At 38.8% G+C, this 26,001-nt stretch overlaps 1 protein-coding gene across 2 annotated transcripts in view; it reads left to right on the plus strand.

The window, feature by feature from the left end:
* upp2 (uridine phosphorylase 2) overlaps positions 1-23,932 on the plus strand; it is a 65,876-nt gene extending 41,944 nt beyond the window's left edge. Inside the window, exons 1-8 of one of the 2 annotated variants that reach the window (XM_056252226.1) lie at positions 15,624-15,749; positions 15,835-15,906; positions 16,337-16,451; positions 17,656-17,814; positions 18,375-18,489; positions 18,716-18,925; positions 19,455-19,601; positions 23,556-23,932. In XM_056252226.1, the coding sequence (XP_056108201.1) occupies positions 15,854-15,906; positions 16,337-16,451; positions 17,656-17,814; positions 18,375-18,489; positions 18,716-18,925; positions 19,455-19,601; positions 23,556-23,698 (942 nt within the window). In that variant the 5' untranslated portion in view covers positions 15,624-15,749; positions 15,835-15,853 and the 3' untranslated portion in view covers positions 23,699-23,932. Of the gene's footprint in view, positions 1-15,623; positions 15,750-15,834; positions 15,907-16,336; positions 16,452-17,655; positions 17,815-18,374; positions 18,490-18,715; positions 18,926-19,454; positions 19,602-23,555 lie in introns of those variants that run through there. The other variant, XM_056252227.1, reaches the window with a different exon arrangement.
* The last annotated feature ends 2,069 nt before the right edge of the window (positions 23,933-26,001 follow it).

Consider the following 26,001-nt stretch of genomic DNA (forward strand, 5'->3'; position numbering starts at 1 on the left):
TGCCCATGGTATGACTATTAGGGAGGCTGGGCAGCAAGTACAGCCAAACTTTAGTACCTTCAGGGAGGAAAATGAGTACCACATAAGAACGTTCAGGGAGGAAAACTGGTAGCTGTACTTCAAACTGCTCTCTACTGTAACTTTTGAGTGCTGTAGGCTACTCTGTGCTGTTACAACACATACATGTACTGTAGCTGTTGCACTAAACGACTGTTATGAAAAGATATGGAGGGGTGAGGTGTCTAAGTCTACTGGGGTGCCTCAGGGCTCAGTGCTTGGACTACTTCTCTTCTCCATCTACATGTCATCATCTATCATTCAGAAACTTGTTTTTTCCTATCACTGTTATGCTGACGACACACACAACTCTACCTCTCATTCCAACCAGAGGATCCGACGGTAGATGCTCGTATCTCAGCTTGCCTTGTCTAGCAGGCTTCTTCCATTCCATCAAATGTCACATTTGATGGAATGGAAGAAGCCTGCAAGACATTTCAGTTTGATGCGTGTCAGGGGTGGATCAAGCATGCTACCCCCGGTTTTTTTCAGTATTTTACCCCCGATGCCTGGCTAGGGCCAATATAGCCTGATGTTGATGAGATTCTCTGGCCTGTCCCAGACCAAAGACAGGATGCTGGGGCAAAATAATTATTGTTGTTGTTGTTTGGTGTATTGTACTGTACAGTACATTAAGAATAAATGTGCAAATGTATACATTTGTTATGCCTTTTGTTGTGTTCATCATGTGAAAAGGTTTTTGAGGGGGAGAACCACAAGCAACATAATTTACGTTTTTTTTGCAGAATTGTTTTGAATTTATCTCAACAGTGTGTAAGACTATGTTGTACTGAGTGTGTTTTTGAGGGCTTGTGTGTCATTTCTGAGGGCAAAGTTTGTTTTTTCAGCAAGATTGCATGGTTTGGAGGGGAAAGCTTTATTTTGACCTGAAAATAGGAAATGGGTGAGAAAAAAGTTTGGGGAAATGGGTGAGAAATTATAGATTTGTGTTCAGAGTTTTGAGAAAACGATGCATAATTTCAAGAAATGTGTTTAAGCAATCGAGAAAATCCAATCAATTCAAACTCAGGAATTCAGTTTACAGTTTACAAGGCATTCTCAAAGCAATTCTGAAAAGTACCAGACCCTGCCAAACTGACTAACATCACTGGATCATTAATTTTTATCTGGGACTGGATTGCCAACTTGTGATTAGGTTGTAGTAATAGTGTAAGAGTAGGCTATAGATTTTCGGCCATTTAACCAATCAGAAACCTCATTACACCAATATCAGAGGTTTTAAAACCCTTAGGAAATGTAATTTCTATAGACACCTCTTTTAGTACAAAAGTACATATAACCGAGTGAGAGAAAGATCCCTTTTGCCTGTTTGCAGCTCAGCCCAGATGTTTTCCATCACATCTGGAGAGTTGTCCCGGGTTGAATTCTGTGGCTTGAAGAAACTGCTGGTGGCAGGTCTCTGTGGAGCAGGCCTTGACAGATTGTGGATGTAGTGTTTAAAAATAGCAACCAACTGCAGTGCCCTCCCAGGGTTCCCACCATTGTGCAGTCTGGGAACAGTTGAGGCGAAACCCCCTGAAATAGACCATCCCATAGACACACCCAGAAGAGTTTGTTAGCTCAGCCCCTAAAAATCCTGCGATTGAATTGTGCTCTATTATGTTCATTCAACACACATTAGACCTGGGCAGTATTGTCTTTTTCTTTTTAGTAGTCAGCAATGTTTCAGGTAAGAGTAGCCCCCAAAAGTCCACACTACAGCCAAGACAGTCATCAGGTGGGGACAACCAGGAAGACTGGCACTGTGATCCTCTGTGGTATAACCGCTCTCATAGTTAGTCCACCCATAGTATACATACCCTGATTACACCTACAACAACTGATGATAGTCATTGCGCTATTTACATGACTAGTCCCACCTGTTCTGTATAGCTTCACCTGAAATGTTTGTGAATAAAAAAAGCATGCGTCTCTGCTTCATAATCTTAAACTATTATATCAATATGAACAGCGCGTGCCTCAGACGCCATCTTGTGGACAAATTACACAACTGTTGATTCAGACCAGATAAAACATTTTATTTTTTAAAGTTTGTTTAGACTTTTTGTAAAAGCATATTTTTCATGAAAATGAGTATTCTCAGTGGAATATGTGGCACTGGGAAAACCAGTCATGACTTTGCGCTGAAAACTTTGAGGAACATCACCACGGTCTTACGGAACAAAAATATATTTATGATCAATATATGGTGTAAATATACTGAAAGATATATTAAATAATATATTGCACTAATATATTGTCTTATATTAGAGAAATGCTAGGTATGATCTGATGGGAATTTATTAATATATCATAATCATTATTGAATATTTCAGATCACAGATCTCATCCCAAGGTGTATTACAAAAGATTTGTCAGATCATAAAATTATAACAAGAGATCAAATGTCCTTGTCCTTAATGTCCTTAGGACCCTCTTGAAAATGAGATGTTGCATCTCAAGAGGCTATCCTTGAATAAATTACCAAATAAACTACCTTGTGGAAATCAGTTTTTTTTTTTTAAACACATTATGCACAAAGCATTTAGAGCCACTGCCATGTTTAATCACATACAGACATCAGGAATATGAATCTCAACAGCGGTGGACATTCTTCATGCTGCAATGCATGCCGGTAACCATGGATGAGTTTTTTTAACTTTGGTAGCTCCCAGAATGCATAGCAGAATGAAATATGGCACCTTTGTTGAGATTCATATGCTGATTCTTGATGTCTGTGTGTGATTAATTCTTACAGAAGTTCAAAACGTTTTGTGCACAATGTGTTTAATTAAAATATCTTATAACAACAACAAAGTTTTGTTGTTTATTATATAGTTTTGCAGTGTTTATAATACAATATTTAAATGCATTTTATGACATAACACATTTTTGATCAGCTTAGAATGTGAAATGCAACAATAACATCATTAATAAATATACAGCAGATTATCCACTTAATTTATTTTTGTTAGTCGTTTTAGCCATACCGACTGTATCGTATATCGTAACACACAGTTACAGCAGACAGAGAAAAACTAAAGCTAAAAAGTCAAGAGCCCAACTAAAGAAAACACTGATCTCCTAATGGTGACTGTAAAATGTTATTATTTTCAATAAATCATCAACGTCCTCTATTTATGCTCAAGAACTTCTGTAGACGTATGACAGAAATAAAGTCAATCTGGTTAGTAATAAGTGAAGCTGGTAATGCTGGTTTTGTTGTTTAACCCTCCTCTGCTGAGATCTTGAGAGATCTGTTAGTGTTTAATGTTTTGTTGAGATTTAAAGGGTTTCTGTTGTCTGAGTTTTATCGGTCACCATTGTGCTGAAGAGTAGAGCCTGTGCTTCAGTCCAGGAGAAGACCAAGAAACACTGATGATATGCTGCATGTTGCTTTATTTAAAATACAGAAATCTATTGCAGTCATTTCTATTAACTTTATGTTGATGTTTTTTATTGTATTTGTTCAGTTGAGTTTCTGTTTAATAAATACAATTTAATGCACACCGTCAATCATTGTCCTGACACTCTTTTTATGTTTTATAGAAACTTACAACTTTGAGTAAAACATCCAATTTAAGACAATAATTTTCCATGTATTCTAAGTAAAACATTCAACTAATTTTACAGTGTAAATACACTCACCGGCCACTTTATTAGGTACCCCATGCTAGTAACGGGTTGGACCCCCTTTTGCCTTCAGAACTGCCTCAATTCTTCGTGGCATAGATTCAACAAGGTGCTGGAAGCATTCCTCAGGGAGTTTGGTCCATATTGACATGATGGCATCACACAGTTGCCGCAGATTTGTCGGCTGCACATCCATGATGCGAATCTCCCGTTCCACCACATCCCAAAGATGCTCTTTTGGGTTGAGATCTGGTGACTGTGGAGGCCATTTTAGTACAGTGAACTCATTGTCATGTTCAAGAAACCAATTTGAAATGATTAGAGCTTTGTGACATGGTGGAAGTAGCCATCAGAGGATGGGTACATGGTGGCCATAAAGGGATGGACATGGTCAGAAACAATGCTCAGGTAGGCCGTGGCATTTAAACGATGCCCAATTGGCACTAAGGGGCCTAAAGTGTGCCAGGAAAACATCCCCCACACCATTACACCACCACCACCAGCCTGCACAGTGGTAACAAGGCATGATGGTTCCATGTTCTCATTCTGTTTACGCCAAATTCTGACTCTAACATCTGAATGTCTCAACAGAAATCGAGACTCATCAGACCAGGCAACATTTTTCCAGTCTTCAACTGTTCAATTTTGGTGAGCTCTTGCAAATTGTAGCCTCTTTTTCCTATTTGTAGTGGAGATGAGTGGTACCCGGTGGAGTCTTCTGCTGTTGTAGCCCATCCGCCTCAAGGTTGTGCGTGTTGTGGCTTCACAAATGCTTTGCTGCATACCTCGGTTGTAACGAGTGGTTATTTCAGTCACTGTTGCCCTTCTATCAGCTCGAACCAGTCTGGCCATTCTCCTCTGACCTCTGGCATCAACAAGGCATTTCCGCCCACAGAACTGCCGCTCACTGGATGTTTTTTCTTTTTCGGACCATTCTCTGTAAACCCTAGAGATGGTTGTGCGTGAAAATCCCAGTAGATTAGCAGTTTCTGAAATACTCAGACCAGCCCTTCTGGCACCAACAATCATGCCACGTTCAAAGTCACTCAAATCAACTTTCTTCCCCATACTGATGCTCGGTTTGAACTGCAGGAGATTGTCTTGACCATGTCTACATGCCTAAATGCACTGAGTTGCCGCCATGTGATTGGCTGCTTAGAAATTAAGTGTTAACGAGCAGTTGGACAGGTGTACCTAATAAAGTGGCCGGTGAGTGTATATTGTATATACATTTTTCAATATATGAAAAGTGGCGATTCCTTATGTATATTATTCAATTATTGTATATATTGTAATATGTAACACATTATATTAACGCAATATGTTATTTAATACATTTTTCAGTATATTTACACCATATAATATATTGATCATAAATATATGGAAATATATTTTTGTTCCATAAGGGCATACACAACTGTGCACTGAAACATTTGTAGTTGTCTAACCATGTGGTTAATAATAAGAGGAATATATATTGTTTGGGATGTCTTATGTGTATGAGACATCCCAAACAACAAAGAGACACCCATTCAATGTCTAATTTTAGTTGTAAAGGTCAGTCATCCATCAATTTTCAATAATTTTTTTTAAAGTTACTCTCAATGTCATTTTGGTCGAAAATATAACATCTAAAACTTACAATCGTCATGAGGACTCTGAGGTAGGCTAAATGTTGAAAACTCTTAACCTGCACTAGGTTGTACTGAGATTGCTGCTGTTGTTTTCATTTACTTGGCACTATTACCATGACATTATTATTTAATCTTGACGAACTGTGTATCATTAGAACAATCAGAATAACAAATGGAAAGATCTATGGCACACTATTAGAAATTGATAACCTGCAATTATTGTTATTAATGATAACAATAATATTTGTTACCACATGAAGCACATTTTTAGATTAACTTTTTATTTTTCAGTGTAGATCCATAAAGTAAGATTTCTGTAAAGCCAATGTTATTATTACTTCCTTGGCATGTTCAATAGGCTAGAGTATCTACTGTAACACCAGTCAGTAATATTCATCATCGATCCTAACAGACACTTTCAGACTTCTGCTTTCTATTCTATTATATATATTTTTTTCTTAAAAATAATTATATGTTTGAATTATCAAACATTCACAAACAATTTTACATATTCAAGTGACATAAAACATAAGTACTTGAATTTCAGAAACATGGATTCAAGGACCGGAATATACATGTACCTACGGTTCTTGAAAGTTCAAGAAACGTAGGTACATGTAAATGAATTTTTTTTTTAAAAAATTTTTACTTTTGCAGGATATGTTATTTGGGTAAGAGAAACATGGTAAAACAGAAAACGAAAAAAAAAAAAAAATTATGGACTTATTTTAGCAAGACACTGAGGGTACAATGGGGCTAAAGACACACCTTAAAGGCACAGTATGTAAGTTTTGCCCGCTAGAGGTCACTTATTCAAAACAATAACCAAGGCGTAGCTTGATGACACCGTGAATGAGCGTGGAATCAGGAGTTGAGGTCTTCACCTCCACAGCCGATGCAAAGCAATTCGACGGGACTCAGGCAGAAATCATGTTCATGAATGAGCTAATGTATTAAAGTTTTATTAACGTTACTGTGGTATGAAGCAGGGTGGCGCAGAGAGGACATTTTACGTTGCTGTTTTTTATTATGCTTATATTTTGCATTTACATTTAATCATTATCCTCATCAGCCTTGTGAAGGCCTCATCGGCATGACAGCCATCGGCACTGATCCTCAACAAACTCGTCTCCATACAGGCGTGATGACTCCGACTTCCAAGCAGATGGAACTGAATTAATATTGTGAATGTTCTGATCCAATCTGACTTCTGACCTGTGATATTGCCTGAATCATAAGCATATACTGTTCGCTCGTTGGCCAGAGGAGAACTGGCCCCGCGACTGAGCCTGGGTTCTCCCAAGGTTTTTTTTCTCTATTCTGTCACCTGATGGAGTTTTGGTTCCTTGCCACTGTTGCCTTTGCTTTTGGCTTGCTTAGTTGGGGACATTTAATATTCAACTATATTGTAGTGCTGGGCAACGATTAAAAAATTTAATCGCGATTAATCGCATGATTTTCTTGCGATTAATCGCATTGTTACGCGCAAAATTGAATAATGAATTCTAGTAGTGTATTGCGCACTTTTGATTTAAATGTACTGCTACAAAAGTGCAATAACATGTGGTTTGCAAAAACTTTAAACAAATAAGGTGCTTTTACACCAGCAGTATTCCCTTTACACAGTATCAATAAAATATTTCTTGTAAATCTCAACTTAAACATTAATGTAATCAAATCAAATATTTAAACAAAGCTATTTGCCACTGCCAGGGCATTACCTTTTATCTAGCTTGTTAAAACGAGTCCAGTTTTCTTTTCTTTTTTTTTCTGAACAGGTATCTTGTATCAGGGAGCAGCAGAAACAGTCTATGTAGTCAAAGGGTCATGATCACTACTACAGATATAAGTCGACCAACGTTACTTCTCTGATAGCAGCTTAGGTTTGGTCATGGCATGCCATGGTTTCCCACGTAAGATTACATTAAACAGAGGTAAAGCCCAATTTATACTTCTGCATTGAACTCACGCCGTAGCTGTGTAGCGCGCGTACCCTGACGTGCATCTCTCCAGAAATGTAACGTCAATTCTACGCGTACCGCAAGCGCTGTGATTGCTAGAACCGCTCCCCGGGTTTCACACTCTCCCTCATGTGTAATTGCGCGTCAACGCGGACAACGACGCAGATATAATATAAATGAAAACCAACGCGTCTATAGCGTAGAGGCTCCGGCGTAAGTCCGACGCAGAAGTATAAATCAGCCTAGAGTGAGGTGAAGTGGTCGAGCACAGGTGCAGCGACAAGCGGGTGCGTTCCTGTGAAACTGTTGCAGTCATGCTCGCCTCACGCACACGCACGCGCCCGCGCGTTGCCGAAGTTGAATTGTCTAACTTTTTTGTACACGACGCGCAGCACAAATCATTGGAAGAGAGACTGATCCTCGGCTCGCTGTTTGTGAGTTTCCAGAATCTAAATAGTTATCAGGACATCAACAGGAGGGAATTCACATGGCAGAGCATCCCCGCTAAACTAAACGCAGGCCTATCAGGTAAAGTTATGTATAATTTTAATTTAAGTTAAAAAGGCGCAGCTGCGTAGCGCACAGAAGCCGGTGCCATGGTTACTATCCATAGAGCGCCTGTCATTCACTCGCGGAGCGCTGTCTCCCTTTCTGTTCACCTGAGAGAACCTGCCAAAGCCTCTCCACTGCTTGTTTGGGTGGGTTATTTGCTGGCTGACCAACATCCCACCCCTCCTGTGATCATGGTTTGACTGTAGGCCTATTTGTATTCAGAGGCAGTGAGCAACGGACTTTCAAAAAAAAAAAAAAAAAAAACCTCTGCGTTAACGCGCGATAAAAAATTTGTCGGCATTAATTAATAAATGCGTTAACGCGATAATAACGCGTTAACTTGCCCAGCACTACTATATTGATCTGCCTTACTTCAGGTGGACGATGATGCAATTTTCTTCTAGAAACAAACTTTGTTGTATTATTTTCATGTAATCACTGTGAAGCTGCTTTGATACAATCTGTATTGGAAAAAGCGCTATATAAATAAAGGTGACTTGACTTGAAAGTGTTTTTATTTATTTTTTTATAGATATAGAATAGTAAGTGATAGTATTAATGGATCAAGTGTTGCCGAAAAAAGATGCGTCTTCAGCAGTTTCTTGAAAATGGCTAAAGAAAAATTGGTACAAAGTCATGACGTAATGTGTGACCACACATAGGCGGAACTATAAAGGGACGCCGGCACAAAGAATGTCAGCCTCTGTGATGAAGCAAGCGCTCCCAGGCAGGGGAAGGCGTGGCCAAGTTCTCGTTCCCTTCTCAGGGAACAAGGGTTACAGTCGTAACCCGAGGACGTTCCCTTTCGAGGGAACTCCATCTGCGTGGAATGACACTTTGGGGGAACGCCCCTCAGCGTAGCGCCTCTGAAGTATGAATGAAACTAAGCCAATCTCTGATTGGTACAACGTCATGACGTAATGTGTGACGATACATAGGCGGAACTATAAAGGGACGCCGGCACAAAGAATGTCAGCTTTCTGTTCTTCAGCAAGCGCTATCTGTGACTGTGTGTCTTATTTATTGTTGTCTGTCAAACTGAGTATCTCTGGTGAAATGGCGAGCGCGAGTTTCAGAAAGTGTGTGCATCCTTGCCCTCGTTACATCACGGGCGGGGATACTCACGGATTGTACACGCACTGTCTCGGAATGCAGCACGCGCAGGCAGCTCTCGAGGGGGCTGCTTGCGAGGATTGTGAGAAAATGACAATCCGTGTGCTGCGTTCCCGGCTGGCTATCTTTGATGAAGATGGCCAGCCTCGCGAGCCCCGTGGTGCGGGACCCGCGTCCGCTGAGGCGGCGCGGCAACGCTCTTCATGGGGCTCGCAAATGGATCTGTCCGGGGATCCCGAGGCTGCTATAAGGATCTAATTTCCTCCCCCATCGACATCCAGCTGTTCACAGATGCAGCCCCCTCAGTCGGCTTTGGGGGGTTCTGCCAAGGACGCTGGTTCGCGTCTACGTGGCCCCCCCAAATACAGGACACGCTACAGTCATCCGCATTAGTCGAGCTCTACCCTCTCGTAGTAGCAGCCTTCCTGTGGGGGAAAGAATGGACTGCTAGCAGTATCGTAGTGCATTGTGACAATGAAGCTACAGTCCAGTGCATTAATAAAGGCCGTTCCCATTCACCCGCACTGATGCCACTTCTAAGACGTCTAATCTGGATTTCAGCATGTGACCAATTTATCTTAATTGCTAAACACATCCCCGGGTCAAAAAACCAAATTGCTGACTCTCTGTCTCGCTTTATGTTTCAGAAATTCAGGATGCTGGCTCCAGAGGCAGACAAGCTACCAACTCCAGTACCTCATTATTCGGAATTAATATTCCCATAACCCACCCGCAAAATTCCCTCCTCAACATATCGCTCGACACCATTCTCCAAGCAGTTTCCCCCAGAACTCTCCAATCCTATGTGACCGCATGGAGATGTTTTAAAGCCTTCCACCTTTCTTACAACACGCCATTCCCTGATTTTCCCTCCTTACAATTACCTCCTTCATCTCTTACCTTAACAGCGTTAAGAGCCTCCAAGTCGGCTCCATCAAAAGTTACTTAAGCGGCATCCAATTTTTTCACAAATTGATTCACGGCGCCCCCTCACCGGAGATAAATAATTCACAAACCTCCCTCTTAATTAAAGGCATCCAACGATCCCAGCCCACCCGCCCGGACACCAGACAACCCATAACGTTAGATATTCTTACTAAATGCATTCATACCCTCCGCTCAGGCTACCGATCCCTTAATACCTCTCGCACACTCGACGCCATGTTTATTCTAGCTTTTTTGGTTTCCTAAGATGCTCTGAACTGGCTATCACTTCCAGATTCTACCCAAAAATCCACCCAAACATCTCAGATCTTTCAGTGCTTGACAGCGAAACTATCTCTTTTCTGAGCAAACAAAGCAAAACAGACCAAACCAAAAAAGGCCACTTCATATATATTTTCAACCTCTCGTCACCAATTCAACCTTTCCAAACTATACTAGCATACCTCCAACTGAGAAACTTTCATGCTAAATCCCATCTCGAACCCCTGTTCATAGACGACTCTAACAAACCCGTGACACGCTTTTGGTTCCAAAAACACCTAAAATCTGTTCTCCAACTATCAGGCATCCCAGCAGAGAATTTCTCCAGCCATTCCTTCCGCATCGGGGCAGCAACCTCAGCAGCCCAAAAAGGCCTCTCCCAACAGCAGATCCAAGCGCTTGGAAGATGGTCCTCAGACGCGTTCCAAACCTACATCAGAACTAATCGTTTCCATATCAAAAAAGCCCACCAAATCCTCATCGGTTAAAAAAAATAATAATAATAAAAAATAATAATAATAATAATAATTTCCGAGTATCCATGTCTTCTCTTTCTCCATCCAGCGAGTATTGATCTCCCAGCGGACTCAGCGAGAGCCTTCCAGGTCAAGCGTCCATGTCTTCTCTTTTCTCCGTCCAGCGAGTATTGATCTCCCAGCGGACACAGCGAGAGCCTTCCCGGTCGAGCATCCATGTCTTCTCTTTCTCCGTCCAGCGAGTATTGATCTCCCAGCGGACACAGCGAGAGCCTTCCCGGTCGAGTATTTATTTCTTCTCTTTTTCCGTCCAGCGAGTATTGATCTCCCAGCGGACCCAGAGACAGCCTTCCCGGTCAAGTATTTATATCTTCTCTTTCTCCGTCCAGCGAGTATTGATCTCCCAGCGGACACAGCGAGAGTTCCCCAGGTCAAGCATCTTCATCTCCTCCTCCTCCGTCTAGCGAGTATTGATCTCCCAGAGGACGTAGCCAAACCCTCCCAGTCAAGCATCTATGTTTTTCTCTTTCCTGACTGGTGAGGCTTACCCTTTCCGATGCTGTGACCATTGCCACAAGAACCCTCCCGTTCGAACATCCATACTTACCCGTCCGACACCGTAAGCATTGAACTCCCGTCGGACGCTGCGAGAGCTCTCCCAGCCAAACAACCAGGCTCTCCTTGAAATGCCAGCCCGCCAATCTCTGCGCTGTTTTCGGGGGGTCTTTAAGCAGGCGGCTGTCCTTTATTCACTTTGCTTTATGGGGAGTACTCTGGGTTCGGGCCCAATTTCCGAGCTCGGAGCCCTCCCCCCGGACAGCACGCCAAATACGCATAACCATCTATTCTCTGATCATTTGTAAGTGTGAACTCGTGAATTGATGTTTTATTAACAAGGTTCGGGAGGAACACGTTCTAATGATCAAACAATCAAGTCATTCCAGCCAGCTGTCAGCAATCAGTAATCAACAGGTCCACTCAATCAGCACGAGTAAAGCCTATAAATATACTCAGTCGACTCACCCTTATTCCTCGATAGTTTTTAGCATCCCTCCACCACCCCATCTCCTCACACTTGCCTAGTTATCTTCCTAAACAGAGATACGGGGGGACTACTCTGGGTTCGGGCCCAATTTCCGAGCTCGGAGCCCTCCCCCCGGACAGCACGCCAAATACGCATAACCATCTATTCTCTGATCATTTGTAAGTGTGAACTCGTGAAAGGGAACTGAATCTCCTGATCAAAACACAGACGAAGAAGAAGCAGAAACAAGCGTTATATGTAAAATACATATATATGTAAAATAACGCGATCATCAGCATTAAACACCATATAAATCAAAACTGCCTAAAGTTACTGAATGAAATATCGACCCAGGAAGTGGTATAGGACTGTGCAACCTTAGATCTACTTAGACTTAGACAATCTACTCCATCTATGTTTTGATCATCGTGCTGAATTCAACCTGCAGTCTTTGACAAAATGCGTTTTTCTCAGTCTTTTGCTCAAAATGTTGCTTTTTTTTATGAAACTTACCCACAGTCAAGTTTTAATTTAAAAAAAGAACGTATGAAGCTAGAATAAAACTTTTTTTTTAAAGCAGAGGCTCTGTTCTTTCTTTTGATACATAGTTGACAGTGATGATAAATCAAATCAGTAACTATGACGACACTAGTGGCACTAATGATGCAAAACAGAAAACAAGTCCAAACAGGGTGATATTGTGACAAGTACACAGTGTGCTTTTCAAATTTTCACTATTTCATGTTGTTTTGCTTTGACTTAATGTGTAATCTATTAAACAGCTGTTGCAAAACCCTGTGCAGTGTGCAGATAGAGGTAAATACACACTTACCATGTAAACAAAGTGCTGTGATCTTTTGTTTTCACTTAGTTTTTAAATCTTGCTCATTAATGAAATTTTGTTTATTTTAACCAAAACAAATCTTCCGGATTGTAGCTTTAAGAAATAAAGGTGATTCTGTTGGCTGAAAAAGCTTAATGGGTACTCTGTTCTGTGCCAACAAATTTGAGTAACACTTTAGAATTCTGTTCCATCATTAATGAATAACTAGACATGAACATTCTAGAAACTAGTATTACAGTGTTTCTGAATTGCTAAAACACTAAACCCCATCCTCTGAACAAAATTCTCAATAGCCTAAACCAATTTGTCGAATAAATCACTCTTTCTGTAAAATATTAAACAAGTTCAGGTAGTTAAAACACTGTTTGCAAATCTCATGAACTCTTTTTGCAAAACTCTAAACACATTCTCACTCACTAAAACACATTTTGCACTGCAGTGACACAGGCAGACAAAGGGGTCTTCAGGCCCCTGTGAAGGCCTCATGGACACCTCAACAAACTCATCTCCATACCGGCGTGATGACTCCGACCTCCAACCAGATGGAACTGGATAAATATTGTGAATTTTCTGACCCAATTTGACTTCTGACCTGTGATATTGCCTGAATCATAATCATACACTGTTCGTGTGTTGGCCAGAGGAGAACTGGCCCCTGAATGAGCCTGGGTTCTCCCAAGGTTTTTTTCTCCATTCTGTCACCTGATGGAGTTTTGGTTCCTTGCCACTGTTGCCTTGGCTTTTGGCTTGCTTAGTTGGGGACATTTAATTATTCAACAATATTATTGATTTGCCTTACTTCAGGTGGATTATGATGCAATTTTCTTCTAGAAACAAACTTGTATTATTTTCATGTTATTACTGTGAAGCTGCTTTGATACAATTGTAAGTCCGACTAATTCAATCCAAGGGCGGCATTCAAATTAGCGGTGAAGGTCGCATGCGCGTTCCGTCTCTTCCAATGGCAAAGGGATTTTTAATTAAATACAATACATTCTATCTTATGTATTAACTCGTTTCATCTGACTCCATAAAATGAAAGTGTTTTTCAATGATATCTGTGCATCTTTAAATATACGTTAATGTTTGACTATTCCTTTTAACTCCAATGAAAATAAAGTCAAAGTCTGTTAGAATAATCAAATATAACAATTTATTATGTCAGGTAAATGTATTATAACAATTCCATAATCAATTGAAAGATAATCAATGCAAATCATCAAATGTTTTAGGATTAGAGAAATAGATGCAACCCAACATTTACGAACTACATCGTTATCTGAAATACAGAAAAAGCCACGACTCCTTGCTGCATTCCATTAAATAGCCAGAACTCCTTTACAATGGTAATTTGCATTCAGGTTACACCTTATTTTGGGGGTAGGGGAGAAAGGCCATTTGTCCACCTTTCTTTGTGTGCCAGTTTCTCCAAACTTCTAAAAAACCGTATTACCTTTTGTTTTACTTATTTGGAATGAGACATCTGAACCAACCACCCTGAGACCTTTAAAATGATACTAAACACAATGATCATTCACATTAAACCATACATATATTTGTGTGCGTTTTTTAGTGTTACTGACTGAGAGAGAGAGGAAATGTAAATCAGGTGAGACTGCGTGAGGGGGAGGTCGAATGTTAATTTTCAGCAAGTTCCTTTGTTTCAATAGACCATGTGGTCAAGACAGTTTCTCTAACCAGTTTTCCAGTCTTACACAATCTGTATTGTAAAAAGCGCTATATAAATAAAGGTGACTTGATTTGACTTGACAAACACTTGTTAAACACAATTACAACACAGTTGTCATCGTTTACACACAACGACTCAAAATTGTTCACACTTATTTCTAATGATATGACCAAACCGTCTGTACTGTAATACAAGTTAGTTCAGAGTCCCAAAATTGACTCAAAATGTTGCACTGAATGTTGATACCAACAATGGATGGAAACAATATAAGAGGGATAGGAGGAAGAGTATGAGTATAAGAGGTGGTGAACAAGGAGGAGGACGAGAAAGAGCAAGGCGTGGAGAATGTTGTCAAGGCTGGATCTGCTTTAGGGTTTTTCCCTTTGCCTGCAGAGATGACATTGGAGATGTGGAGAAACTCATCCGGCCGGACCAACATAAAGACATGATCCTGAAGCAAAATAAATCTCTCTCACTAACCCTGATTTTGCAGTTGCACAACTCTTCTGAGTGTACTTTACTGTAACATTCATTCAGAGTTTTTTACTGTAACCTTTTGCAGTTGGGTCACTGTATTTTCACAGTATGCAAGTGCTGAATATACAGAATATACAGACGATAGGACTACTACAATATTCAGTACAATGCTATATATATATATGCAGTGCATACAGTATATATATATGCAGTGCATACAGTATACAATTTATTCACCTTACTACTGTAAGTTGTCATTACTAATCTTTTTTACGTAATTGCAAAATTAGTTTACTTTGTTACAATATACTTTTTTCTGTTACTGCTTGCTTTGGATTCTGTGTTCTCCATTTTTTTTGATGTAATGAAGCACTGTACTTACAACTTAACGTTATTGCAAGACAAAGAATAGAGGCCAACTTTAAGGACAGAACTGCACATCCTCTGCAGTGAATGTCAATATTTTCTTAAATAAATTAACACAAACAATATAAATTTTTAGTATTTAGCTTTGCTAGCTCTATTGATTGTTACTTAATCATTCAAACACTGGTGCAGTCACCATATGATCTATCAATGTACACAACTATGCGCAGTGCCTACGCATTATTTTTATTTACAAAACAGACATTTTAAAACTTTATTTTCAATGGATGGGTTGGAGCAGATGATGGAGTGGTGAAGGTGCAGGACACAAGATAAAGTTACATAAGATATGTTTAGATAAGCTAAACACATACACATGCACATCAAACCGTGCACACACTTCAAGTATAGATTTGACTGTTTATTAAACTGTGTTGATGTTGGCGCAGTCCTGCATCTCTCTGTAGAGCATAAGTCTATTTGTTAACATATCAAGGGAGATCAGTAACCATGTGGAGACAGAGGGAGAAGGTGCTACACCTCCCTCTATAACCAATCAGAGAATACTGAGCTCTCTATAAGAGCCTGTCTTAGTGAGACACATTTTTATTCTACAAAGGTCCTGATGACACAAAGGTCTGCATAGTAAAGGGGCAAAAGTTAGCAGTAGAACTAAAGGATTAAAGGATTTTCTTGAAAGATACAACTGCTGCCAGGTACAAAAATGGAATAAATTCTGCATGTTTCTGTTTCCTATATATGTGAACATATAATGAATTTATATTTACCGCTCTCTTGCAGATTATCGAGAACTGCAATCATGGCACCTATTTTACTGAACAGCATTGGAAATGAACACAGCAGTTACATTCAGTACGATAACTTTCATTTACTCAGAAATCACACATATTTAACAGATTAACTGAACAATGTCTGGTTGATGAATGTGTAAAGACTTCATGTGTGGGCTTGTTTGGGTCTTTGGATATACTGGGTTCGGTTCAGTTCTGATGTCTAAATAGTCAGGATATTGAGAAAATGTGCTTGTTGCTATGCAAAGATATTTTAATGAGAAAATCTCCTTGGTCCTTGATTTCATTCTATTTCTAACTCATTTTTTTCATAATCAGTTTTTTTAATTAGATTGATACTTTTTGAGTAAAGCACAGTTTTTACTTTTGCTGTTTTTTACACTATCTTGATGACTTCATGAATGTCGAGTTATATGAAACATATGAAATATTTGTGTTTAACAGTCTAACTTCTCTTAGTCCACAGCAATAACAGATGTGATGTGTCACAGACAGGTGGAGTATGTGAAAAACCCTCACCTGGACAGCATGGAAGAGGACATCCTGTACCACTTAAACCTGGGCACCAAGACCCATGACCTGCCCCAAATGTTTGGGGATGTAAAGGTGTGTACAGAAGTCCTGACCAGACATGAGTTAGGCTTTTTACTTTCATAATGTTGTTAAAAATAAATGTTACTTTATTCAATCTTCATATTACAATTTCTACAATAATGACAGATGCTTTGCATTGCTGTCCTGCGTTAAAACATGAGGGTAATTGTGTTTTAGACCATACATGGAATAGCGATTGATTGCGACCTGGAAGCAACATTGAGTGGTGGGATATTTTGCTAATAAAAATATTGTGATATGAAAATAGCATGAGAACTTTATTGTGTCTGTTTTTCGGTATTATCTAAGTGAGCTTTTATCATAACTTTAACATGAACAGTAAGTTTCAGTGTGGACGAGCAACTTTTGGAAAATGCATGAAAATTCTAGTATGGAGAGTTTGGAAATGATAATGGCATTTTCAAATTTAGACCTAGCCTTAGACAGCAGATTTAAGGTTAAATTAAATGTAATAATCTTGAAGAAAGATATAGTCTTTAGGACTGTAGAGGATGATTGATGAAAATTATGGTTGATGTATTTTGTTATTTTGTGATAATCTCCAGCTGATTGTGCAATATTTTCATTTATTATTTGGATAATAAATTAATAAAGAAATGAATATTTATTTGAGTCAGAATTATTTTGTTAGGACAGTTATGTCAGAAAATCAGTTGCCTGAGACTATTTTCATTTAGCATCATTATCAGGGTGTGGCTTATTTTTCAATAATCCAATCGGCCGGAATCAATTAAAGCAGTTTGAAAACAAATTATAGAGGAAGAAAAAAAAATCCTGCTAGAATATCCTGAAATGTACGTAGTCTGTTACCATTAAATATATTACAGGAAGTAAACACACCTTTTGAGGAGCAGGGAGAATAATTTAAAGGATTACTGACATACAACAGAAGGGTATTATTCCAGAAAGGGCATGGCGCTTTAGATCCATGAATTAGACCTCTTATCCTCTTCTCCATTAAACCAAGATTTTAGAATAGCTGAAATAATACATCTGAATTTTGTGATTAAGACTTCTTGAGCTACATGTAATGCCAGTAAAGGGCAATTCTTGAAAGGGACAAAAAAAAACAACCTTAAAGTCCACAGAACAAAACAAAAGCAACATCAGAGTTTAATGCAAAATGTTACTTTTGGTTGGAAAATGGAAAGTGATTCATTTAGCTATGTTTTTCTGTCTGTTATCTCTTCTGTAGTTTGTTTGTGTTGGCGGAAGTCCTAATCGGATGAGATCTTTTGCCCAGTTCATCCATGAGCAGCTGGAGCTGCCTGGAAACATTGCTGACATCAGAGATATCTGTGAGGGAACGGACCGATACTCCATGTATAAAGTGGGACCTGTGCTGTCCATTAGCGTGAGTGTCTGAAATCCTGATGAGGCTTGTATTTGAATGAGAGTTTATTCATCATACATACCTGTAAATTGATTTGAATTTTTTTTTTATGAAGATCATCTGACGTAGGTTAATGTACTGTAGGAGCATTTCACTGTATCCAGGATAAATATTATCAAGTGGTAGTTGACATTTATCCCAAAGCCAGTGAATACTACTGAGCTAATGATCTCTCTCTCTCTCTCTCTCTCTCTCTCTGTGTGTGTGTGTGTGTGTGTGTGTGTGTGTGTGTGTGTGTGTGTGTGTGTGTGTGTGTGTGTGTGTGTGTGTGTGTGTGTGTGTGTGTGTGTGTGTGTGTGTGTGTGTGTGTGTGTGTGTGTGTGTGTGTGTGTGTGTGTGTGTGTGTGTGTGTGGAGAACTTGTGGTCAGACTAAGCTATAAGCTATATACTTGCAACAATTAATGATTGGATGAAACGTGTAATCATTAGCATCAATCATTATTAATCATAATCTGTAGTGGGCTATATTTTTTCACTTGCATCATAATTGATGTATTCTCCTCCGTTTTGTCTCTGACAGCATGGCATGGGCGTTCCCTCCATCTCCATCATGCTGCATGAGCTCATTAAAATGCTCTATCATGCTCGTTGTCGTGATGTCATCATCTTTCGCATTGGCACGTCAGGTGGAGTTGGTGAGTAGGCTACTTCCTGCTTAATTGTATCATTGAGTTATGAAGCACAAATACATCACTCTGAGGAAACGGATTTAACTTTAATGGCAATTGTGAAGACTCCAAAATGAATCAGTCAATTCTGAAGCATTACATATGAAATTTAAAACTGCTGGATGGAGGGGGACATGAAGTATATGGGTTTTCTACTTTCTAGTAAATGTTTGCCGTTTGTTTGAACACACAGGTCTGGCTGCAGGGACCGTAGTGATCACAGATAAAGCTGTGGACTCTTTCTTCAGGCCCCAGTTTGAGCAGGTGGTTTTGGGAAAGGTTATCATCAGGAGCACAGAGCTAGATGAAGATGTAGCCCAAGAGCTCCTGCAGTATTCCTCAGAGCTTCCAGATATTCCTACTGTTATTGGAAACACAATGTGCACACATGACTTCTACGAAGGTACTGCAATGTTTTTGTACTTTGTTTTATTGCCCATACTGGGTTTGGTCCTGTATACAGCTTAAACAGTACAGCATGTTGTTAGTGATGCCATGATAGGTTTGATTCCCAGTGAATGCATGAACTCATCAAATGTACTGAATTAAATGTAAGTTGCTGAAATGTAAAAATCAGATACAAAAAAACAGATTGTTTCAGTGCTGGATGTTGATTGGTCAATACAGTGTTCTAGCCATACTAAAATATACAATATAGTTGTATAAAATATAGTATAGTAGTTATGTCTAATCTGTTCACCAGCTATACTGTGTGTGTCACCCATAACCGTAGTTTAAATGTCAGACTTGCCTAACAACTGCTTTAACCGTGACTGTATTTACAGAGCATGGCCTCTCACACACAAGCATTCAAAAACAGATTGATAGATGGATCGATGGATCTATATCTTAATGTGCTTTTGAAGACAGCACACTTAAAGGATATTTCTTAGGTAGTGACAAGACATACCTAACCTCCTTTTCCTGAATAGGTCAGGGGCGACTGGATGGAGCCCTGTGCTCATTTTCCACTGAAGAAAAATTCGAATATCTGAGGAAAGCCAACGAGGCAGGCGTCAGGAACATTGAGATGGAATCCACTGTCTTTGCTGCCATGTGTCGTGTCTGCAATCTTAAAGGTACAGAAATTTACATTGTCTGTTGTCATCATCACTACACAGAGTACCAGAGTAGGTCATTTTTTAAAGGGGCCACCATAAGCCCCTTAAGGCTGATATATAAATTGACGTATAGGAATGATCTCATTTCATGTTAAAAATTGCATGTTGTTTCTTTGTTCTTTTTTCTTTTTTACAAAATGTAGAAACAGAGAACCGCCTTTGTCTGTTGCCTTTGGGCTGCTTATTAGGGGGATAAACAAAAATAATCGTCAGTATAAAGTATTGAAGGGACTATAATTGAAAATGCAGCTCTTAATTCACTAACACTGTATTGTCCTCTGTTAAGCTGATTTGTTTCTGAAACTTAAGTTTTTTGGCTATATTTAAATTGCATTAAGCCTTATATGAATAAACTTGACTTGAAAAGCTACAATCTTTTTTATAATTTAAATTTGTATGAATTTAACAGTTTTTTTCACTCTCAAATCAAATCGTATCAATTATTTTAATAGAGACAGTGCTCATCAATCAACTGTCAGACACTTTAAATAAGCCAGATTTAGCCCAACAACAGGCTAACCGTTCCATCTTGCAAACTTTTAAAATGGCAACCTAAAATAAAAAAATAAATAAAAATCACAATTATCCACAATTGATCAAACATATGTCAATATAATAAAACCAAGAAAAACTTCTCCATGATTAAGTAATGATAAAAAAAAACATTTAACAAACCTCAAAACATTAACACTACTAATAATAGAAGTATATTAAAAAGATGATTTATTTACACATGATTACAAGTTTGATTTGCTTTTAGCCAATGTTGAATAATTTCTACTATCCTTCAACTGAGTTGTTAAAGTATTCCAATAATGAATGGCTTTATCTGAAAAGACTGATCGTCCCAATGTAAATTGTTGAACACAGTCTCTTCTAGTAGTTGCTCTTGTTGCTCTGCCACTATTATCCTTCTGCATTATAAACTGGCTTAATGTCCATTTAAAATCTTACAAATTTTAATATAGATTTTATTTTTAACTATATTGCAACGATGAAAACTAACAGTCCTCCGATCAAGCGTTTTATATGTCTGTTTGTAAAGGGATTCAAATAGATTTTTTTAATTATTATGCTTGCTTGTGACTAGTGAAGTAATGTGTGATATGAGAAAAAGACCATAGAATGTATAAAAAGCTGCTGCCTCTGTTGTTAGATATGGTCACAAAATTGTATTTAATAATATTGGCTACCTTTTTGGCATGCTTTCGAAAAGACACTCAATAAATCAAATGAAATGAAATACCAAATTAGATTTTAATTAGAATGTCCGAGTTGCTTTTCTCCATACTAGGAAAGTGGTTGGTTATTTATATTGTCAAGCTCTAAAAATAACATTATAAAAACAGAATTATCTGGAAGTTGGAGCTAAACTTTTCAGGATGGTGGTCCTTCAGGCGCAGAATCAGACACTGCTGCTTTAGGCACATCACTCCGGGGTTAACATCAGTGCTTTTTCACCAAGTTTGAAAAACATGCAAAGCTTTAGACATTTTTGAGCTTTGCAAGTATGATTTGAGAGCTTTTGAAAAGGCAAAGGTTTTAAGTGATTGTGTAAATTGACGTATAGGATTTGATTGTGTTCCTCACACACAAAGCTATTGTACACTGTAAAAATGAATATGCTATATCTAATTGATAAAATTGTGGCAACAGATTACAAGCAATATTATTAATTCAATTTAACAAATTAGAATTGAGTAATAATTAATCAAATGAATTTCCTTAAAAGTTCCATTTAAAATGAGTAAAATTTACACACAAAAAAAATCAACAAAAATATCTGAATAACAGACAGACGTCAAAGATGAATTAAGAACTCTTTATTTTATATTGCCAACATTGAAGACACCTGATGTTAACAAGCTGACCTGACTTAAAATTATGGTTTTCTCCTTCAGTGATTCTTCACTGAAGGAGAAAACCATAATTTTAAGTCACCATTATGGTGATCAGTGATTGTTTTAGTTGGACTCTTGACCCTTAAGTCATTAACTTTAAGATTTGTTTGGCTGCTGTACCTGAGTCATAACAGCCAGATGAACAACTATAAAAGGTGATCTGATGGTGTTGGTTATGTTTTAACTAGTGCTGTCAAATGATTAAAATATTTAATCGTCTCTTGATTTCTTTTAGTCCCATTATTGTTTCTCATTTTAATGCTCTTTTCAACATGGAAAAGTGGATCGGCTTGCTTTGTGCAAATGTTTTTTATTGAAAACAACATTGGCATATACTGTGTTCAATTTCACACTAACAGTCTCACTTGGAGCAAATAATCTCTCACACAATGTAACACTGTCCATCAATAAAAGGGTGAAAGAAATACTGACGAGGTCCTGATATTGATGAGGGGGCGGAGAATTCGCATCAGCTGTGTGTGTGTGCTTGGCCATCATCAAGTGGTATTTCAGACTGGACGTGCTGCGATGATGATAGCTTAGTTCACAACGACAAAACACACAGATCCCTTTGGTCTTGTCAATGGAACCATTTGGCAACTTTTTAAAAGTAAACTTTCCATTCAGAATCTTATTGGCATCCATTTCGGCGTCTTGCGCTCGTCATCCACTCAAAACGTAACGTTAACCAACTATTTGGCCGGCTGGCAAGCCCAAACAAGTGTGTGCGGCGTGCCTGTTGTTTTGTTTCCGGTCTAGCTAGATCCGCGTGCGCTTTGGTCGACGAAGCAACAAAACGTCCTTGCGCATGCCGCGTCCTGTTGCAAAAGCATGTGAAAAAACTACAAAGTTTGCTAGGCCAAAAGGCGCGTTTAACTGTCAAGCCCTAGTTTTAACATAATCATTATTTCACAATCATTAGACCTGAATCACTGAGCCCAATTTCTTAGTTAGATTTACTTAATTATAGCAGCACTAGCCTTGTACAGCAAAATATTTTTAACCTTCTCAATGAAATCCAAATGATCAAATCAATAAAACATTTTCATACATGTATTTTTTTATGTAGGCACACACAGACATCAAGATTTAACGTATGAATCTCAGCAGTGGTGACAAACAGATCACCTCTGATCATAAGCTCATTATTTATTCATGCAGCAATGCATGATGGGAGCCATGAATGATTTTTTATTGGTGGCACCCAGAATGCACAGCAACATGCTTTATAATTGTCACCATTGTTGAGATGCACAGGCTGAATCTTGATGTCTGTGTATTTTAAAAAAAGAGAATGTGTCACTTTTTTGTCTAAGAGAAACGTTTTAGAAATTATTTTCGATTACATTGTAAAAGTTACAAATATGCTGTATAAGGACAGTGCTGCTATAATTAATAAAGTAAACCTAACTGAGTTCAGTGATTCAGGTCAAATGATTGTGAAATGGTGATTATGTTAAAACATAACCAACACCATCAGATCACCTTTTCTATTTGTTCTGGCTGTTATAACTCAGGTACAGCATCCAAACAAAACTTGAAGATAATGAATTAAGGGTCAAGAGCCCAATTAAACTAAATACTGATCACCATAATGGCGACTTGAAATTACGGTTTTCTCCTTCTGTGATTCTGCTTGTTAACATCAGGTGTCTTCAATGTTGGCAATATCAAATAAAGAGTTCTTAATTCATCTTTGACGTCTGTCTGTTATTCAGCTATTTTTGTTTAATTTTTTTTGTGAAAATTTTACTCATTTTAAATGGTTAACTTTTAAGGAATTCATTTGATTAATTATTACTCAATTCTAATTTGTTAAATTGAATTAATAATATTGCTTGTAATCTGTCTTGGACATTCTGCCTAAGATCTTATAACAGAACTTTATCTTTGCTTGAACTAACCCTTATGTATAGCACATAGTCCTGCCTTGTAGTACTGCTTTGTTATGCAGCATTGAATTACCTTAAAACTACTTCAAAGTGGTTAATGGCATGATATTTTTTTGCAGCTGCAGTGGTGTGTGTGACTCTGCTGAACAGGTTTGAGGGAGATCAGATTTCTTCACCTCATGATGCTCTTCTGGAATATCAGCAGAGACCGCAGCGCCTTGTGGTTCATTTCATCAAGAAACGTCTTGGACTCATCTCATAAAAATATGTCATTAATATCTACAGTGTAAATAATACTGTTTATAGTGTGTTTGTGTTATTTAAAGGTGACATTCACATTCTCAAACCATCCTCAGCTGACTTCCTAACATTTAAAACCAATGAACACACACCACTTTTAATGTTGTAAGTAATTTGTGTGTATTATAACTTGTAAATCTACTATATGATTTAAATTATATGTGTGGTAAACTTATCGGCTTATTGTAAAAAATAAGCTAATTATTTAGCTTACATTATGTGAAGTTCATGAAATGAGTCATGTGGGTTTGTACTTTAGTAACACTTTGATACTGATAATATGAAAAACTCAAAGCAACTGATTAATGCTGGAAATGCATATTTTTTGTCGCTAGAGGAAATTCTTTGTCTTTTTTTTTTCATTTCTTTGTCTCTTTGTCTCAAGTTTCTAGTGGTTTAGAGTCTTTGCTCATAAACCTGATGCAGCTCTTTAAACCAGTGCTGTGGTTCATAGTCTCTCTGTTATGGAGGGGTAGAGGAGAGGTCGATTAATGAATGAATTATCACTGAACTGTGCTGAGCTGAATAATGACACTATTCTCTTGCTAGTACAGCTGCTTTACAGCTGAATTTGAAGTTGTCTCATATTTGATGAAGTTAATATCATTAATTTGTTCCTGTTCTGTTGATTATTGTGAAGCTGCTTTGAAACATTTTCTATTGTATAAAGCGCTATAAAAATAAAGGTGGCTACTTGTAAACTGGATCGGGCTCCTGCTGACAGGCTCTATCTCCAGGGTGAAACTGCTGAAAGAGGAACCACTCTTGGCGAGTATTAAAGGGGTGGTTGATTATGATTTCGCTTTTCTAACTTTAGTTAGTGTGTAATGTTGCTGTTTGAGCATAAACAACATCTGCAAATTTACAACGCTCAAAGTTCAAAGCAAAGGGAGATATTTTCTTTTAAAGAAATTGCTTTTTAAGGACTATAACGGCTGGTAGGGACTACACGACATTCCTCCCGGGTTAGTGACATCACAAACCCTAAGATTTACATAACCCCCACCCAAAAGCACACATTTATCCATGTGTAAGCATTAGCAAAACTGATGACACACCAATCAGAATCTCAGGATATTATAAATAGGGCCACGGGTGATTATGTGCTTTGGAAAATGAATAAAAGAAGGGAATGTCGGCAAAATATAGGCTCAATAGTTTTTACTTCGTTTGTGCTGTACATTTTTTTGTTTGTCCCAGCTAGAAATTTTACGTTCCCAGAACGTTCTGAGAATGTCCCCGCTGGTGTCAAGGACGTTGCCTGGTAACGTTCCCACAACGTTCCCAGACAGACACGATGTGGAGTTCTTTAAAGGGTTTGGGGACGTTATTTGGAGGACCTTCAGGGAACATTCAGGATGTTCTGGGAACGTTTAGAGGACAATATTTAATTCAGAAATCCAATGTTCCCAGAACATTCTGAGAACGTCCCCGCTGGTGTCAAGGACGCCGCCTGGTAACGTTCCCACAACGTTCCCAGACAGACATGATGTGGAGTTCTTTAAAGGGTTTGGGGACGTTATTTGGAGGACCTTCAGGGAACATTCAGGATGTTCTGGGAATGTTTAGAGGACAATATTTAATTCAGAAATCCAATGTTCCCAGAACATTCTGAGAACGTCCCCGCTGGTGTCAAGGACGTCGCCTGGTAACTTTCCCACAACGTTCCCAGACAGACACGATGTGGAGTTCTTTAAAGGGTTTGGGGACGTTATTTGGAGGACCTTCAGGGAACATTCAGGATGTTCTGGGAACGTTTAGAGGACAATATTTAATTCAGAAATCCAATGTTCCCAGAACATTCTGAGAACGTCCCCGCTGGTGTCAAGGACGTCGCCTGGTAACGTTCCCACAACGTTTCCAGACAGACACGATGCGGAGTTCTTTAAAGGGTTTGGGGACGTTATTTGGAGGACCTTCAGGGAACATTCAGGACGTTCTGGGAACGTTTAGAGGACAATATTTAATTCAGAAATCCAATGTTCCCAGAACATTCTGAGAACGTCCCCGCTGGTGTCAAGGACGCCGCCTGGTAACGTTCCCACAACGTTCCCAGACAGACACGATGTGGAGTTCTTTAAAGGGTTTGGGGACGTTATTTGGAGGACCTTCAGGGAACATTCAGGACGTTCTGGAAACGTTTAGAGGACAATATTTAATTCAGAAATCCAATGTTCCCAGAACGTTCTGAGAACGTCCCCGCTGGTGTCAAGGACGTCGCCTGGTAACGTTCCCACAACGTTCCCAGACGGACACGATGTGGAG

The sequence above is a fragment of the Rhinichthys klamathensis genome, unplaced genomic scaffold (genome assembly GCF_029890125.1).
Source record: "Rhinichthys klamathensis goyatoka isolate OS25496 unplaced genomic scaffold, OSU_Roscu_1.1 h1tg000093l_1, whole genome shotgun sequence".
In the NCBI taxonomy this organism is placed as follows: Eukaryota; Metazoa; Chordata; class Actinopteri; order Cypriniformes; family Leuciscidae; genus Rhinichthys; species Rhinichthys klamathensis.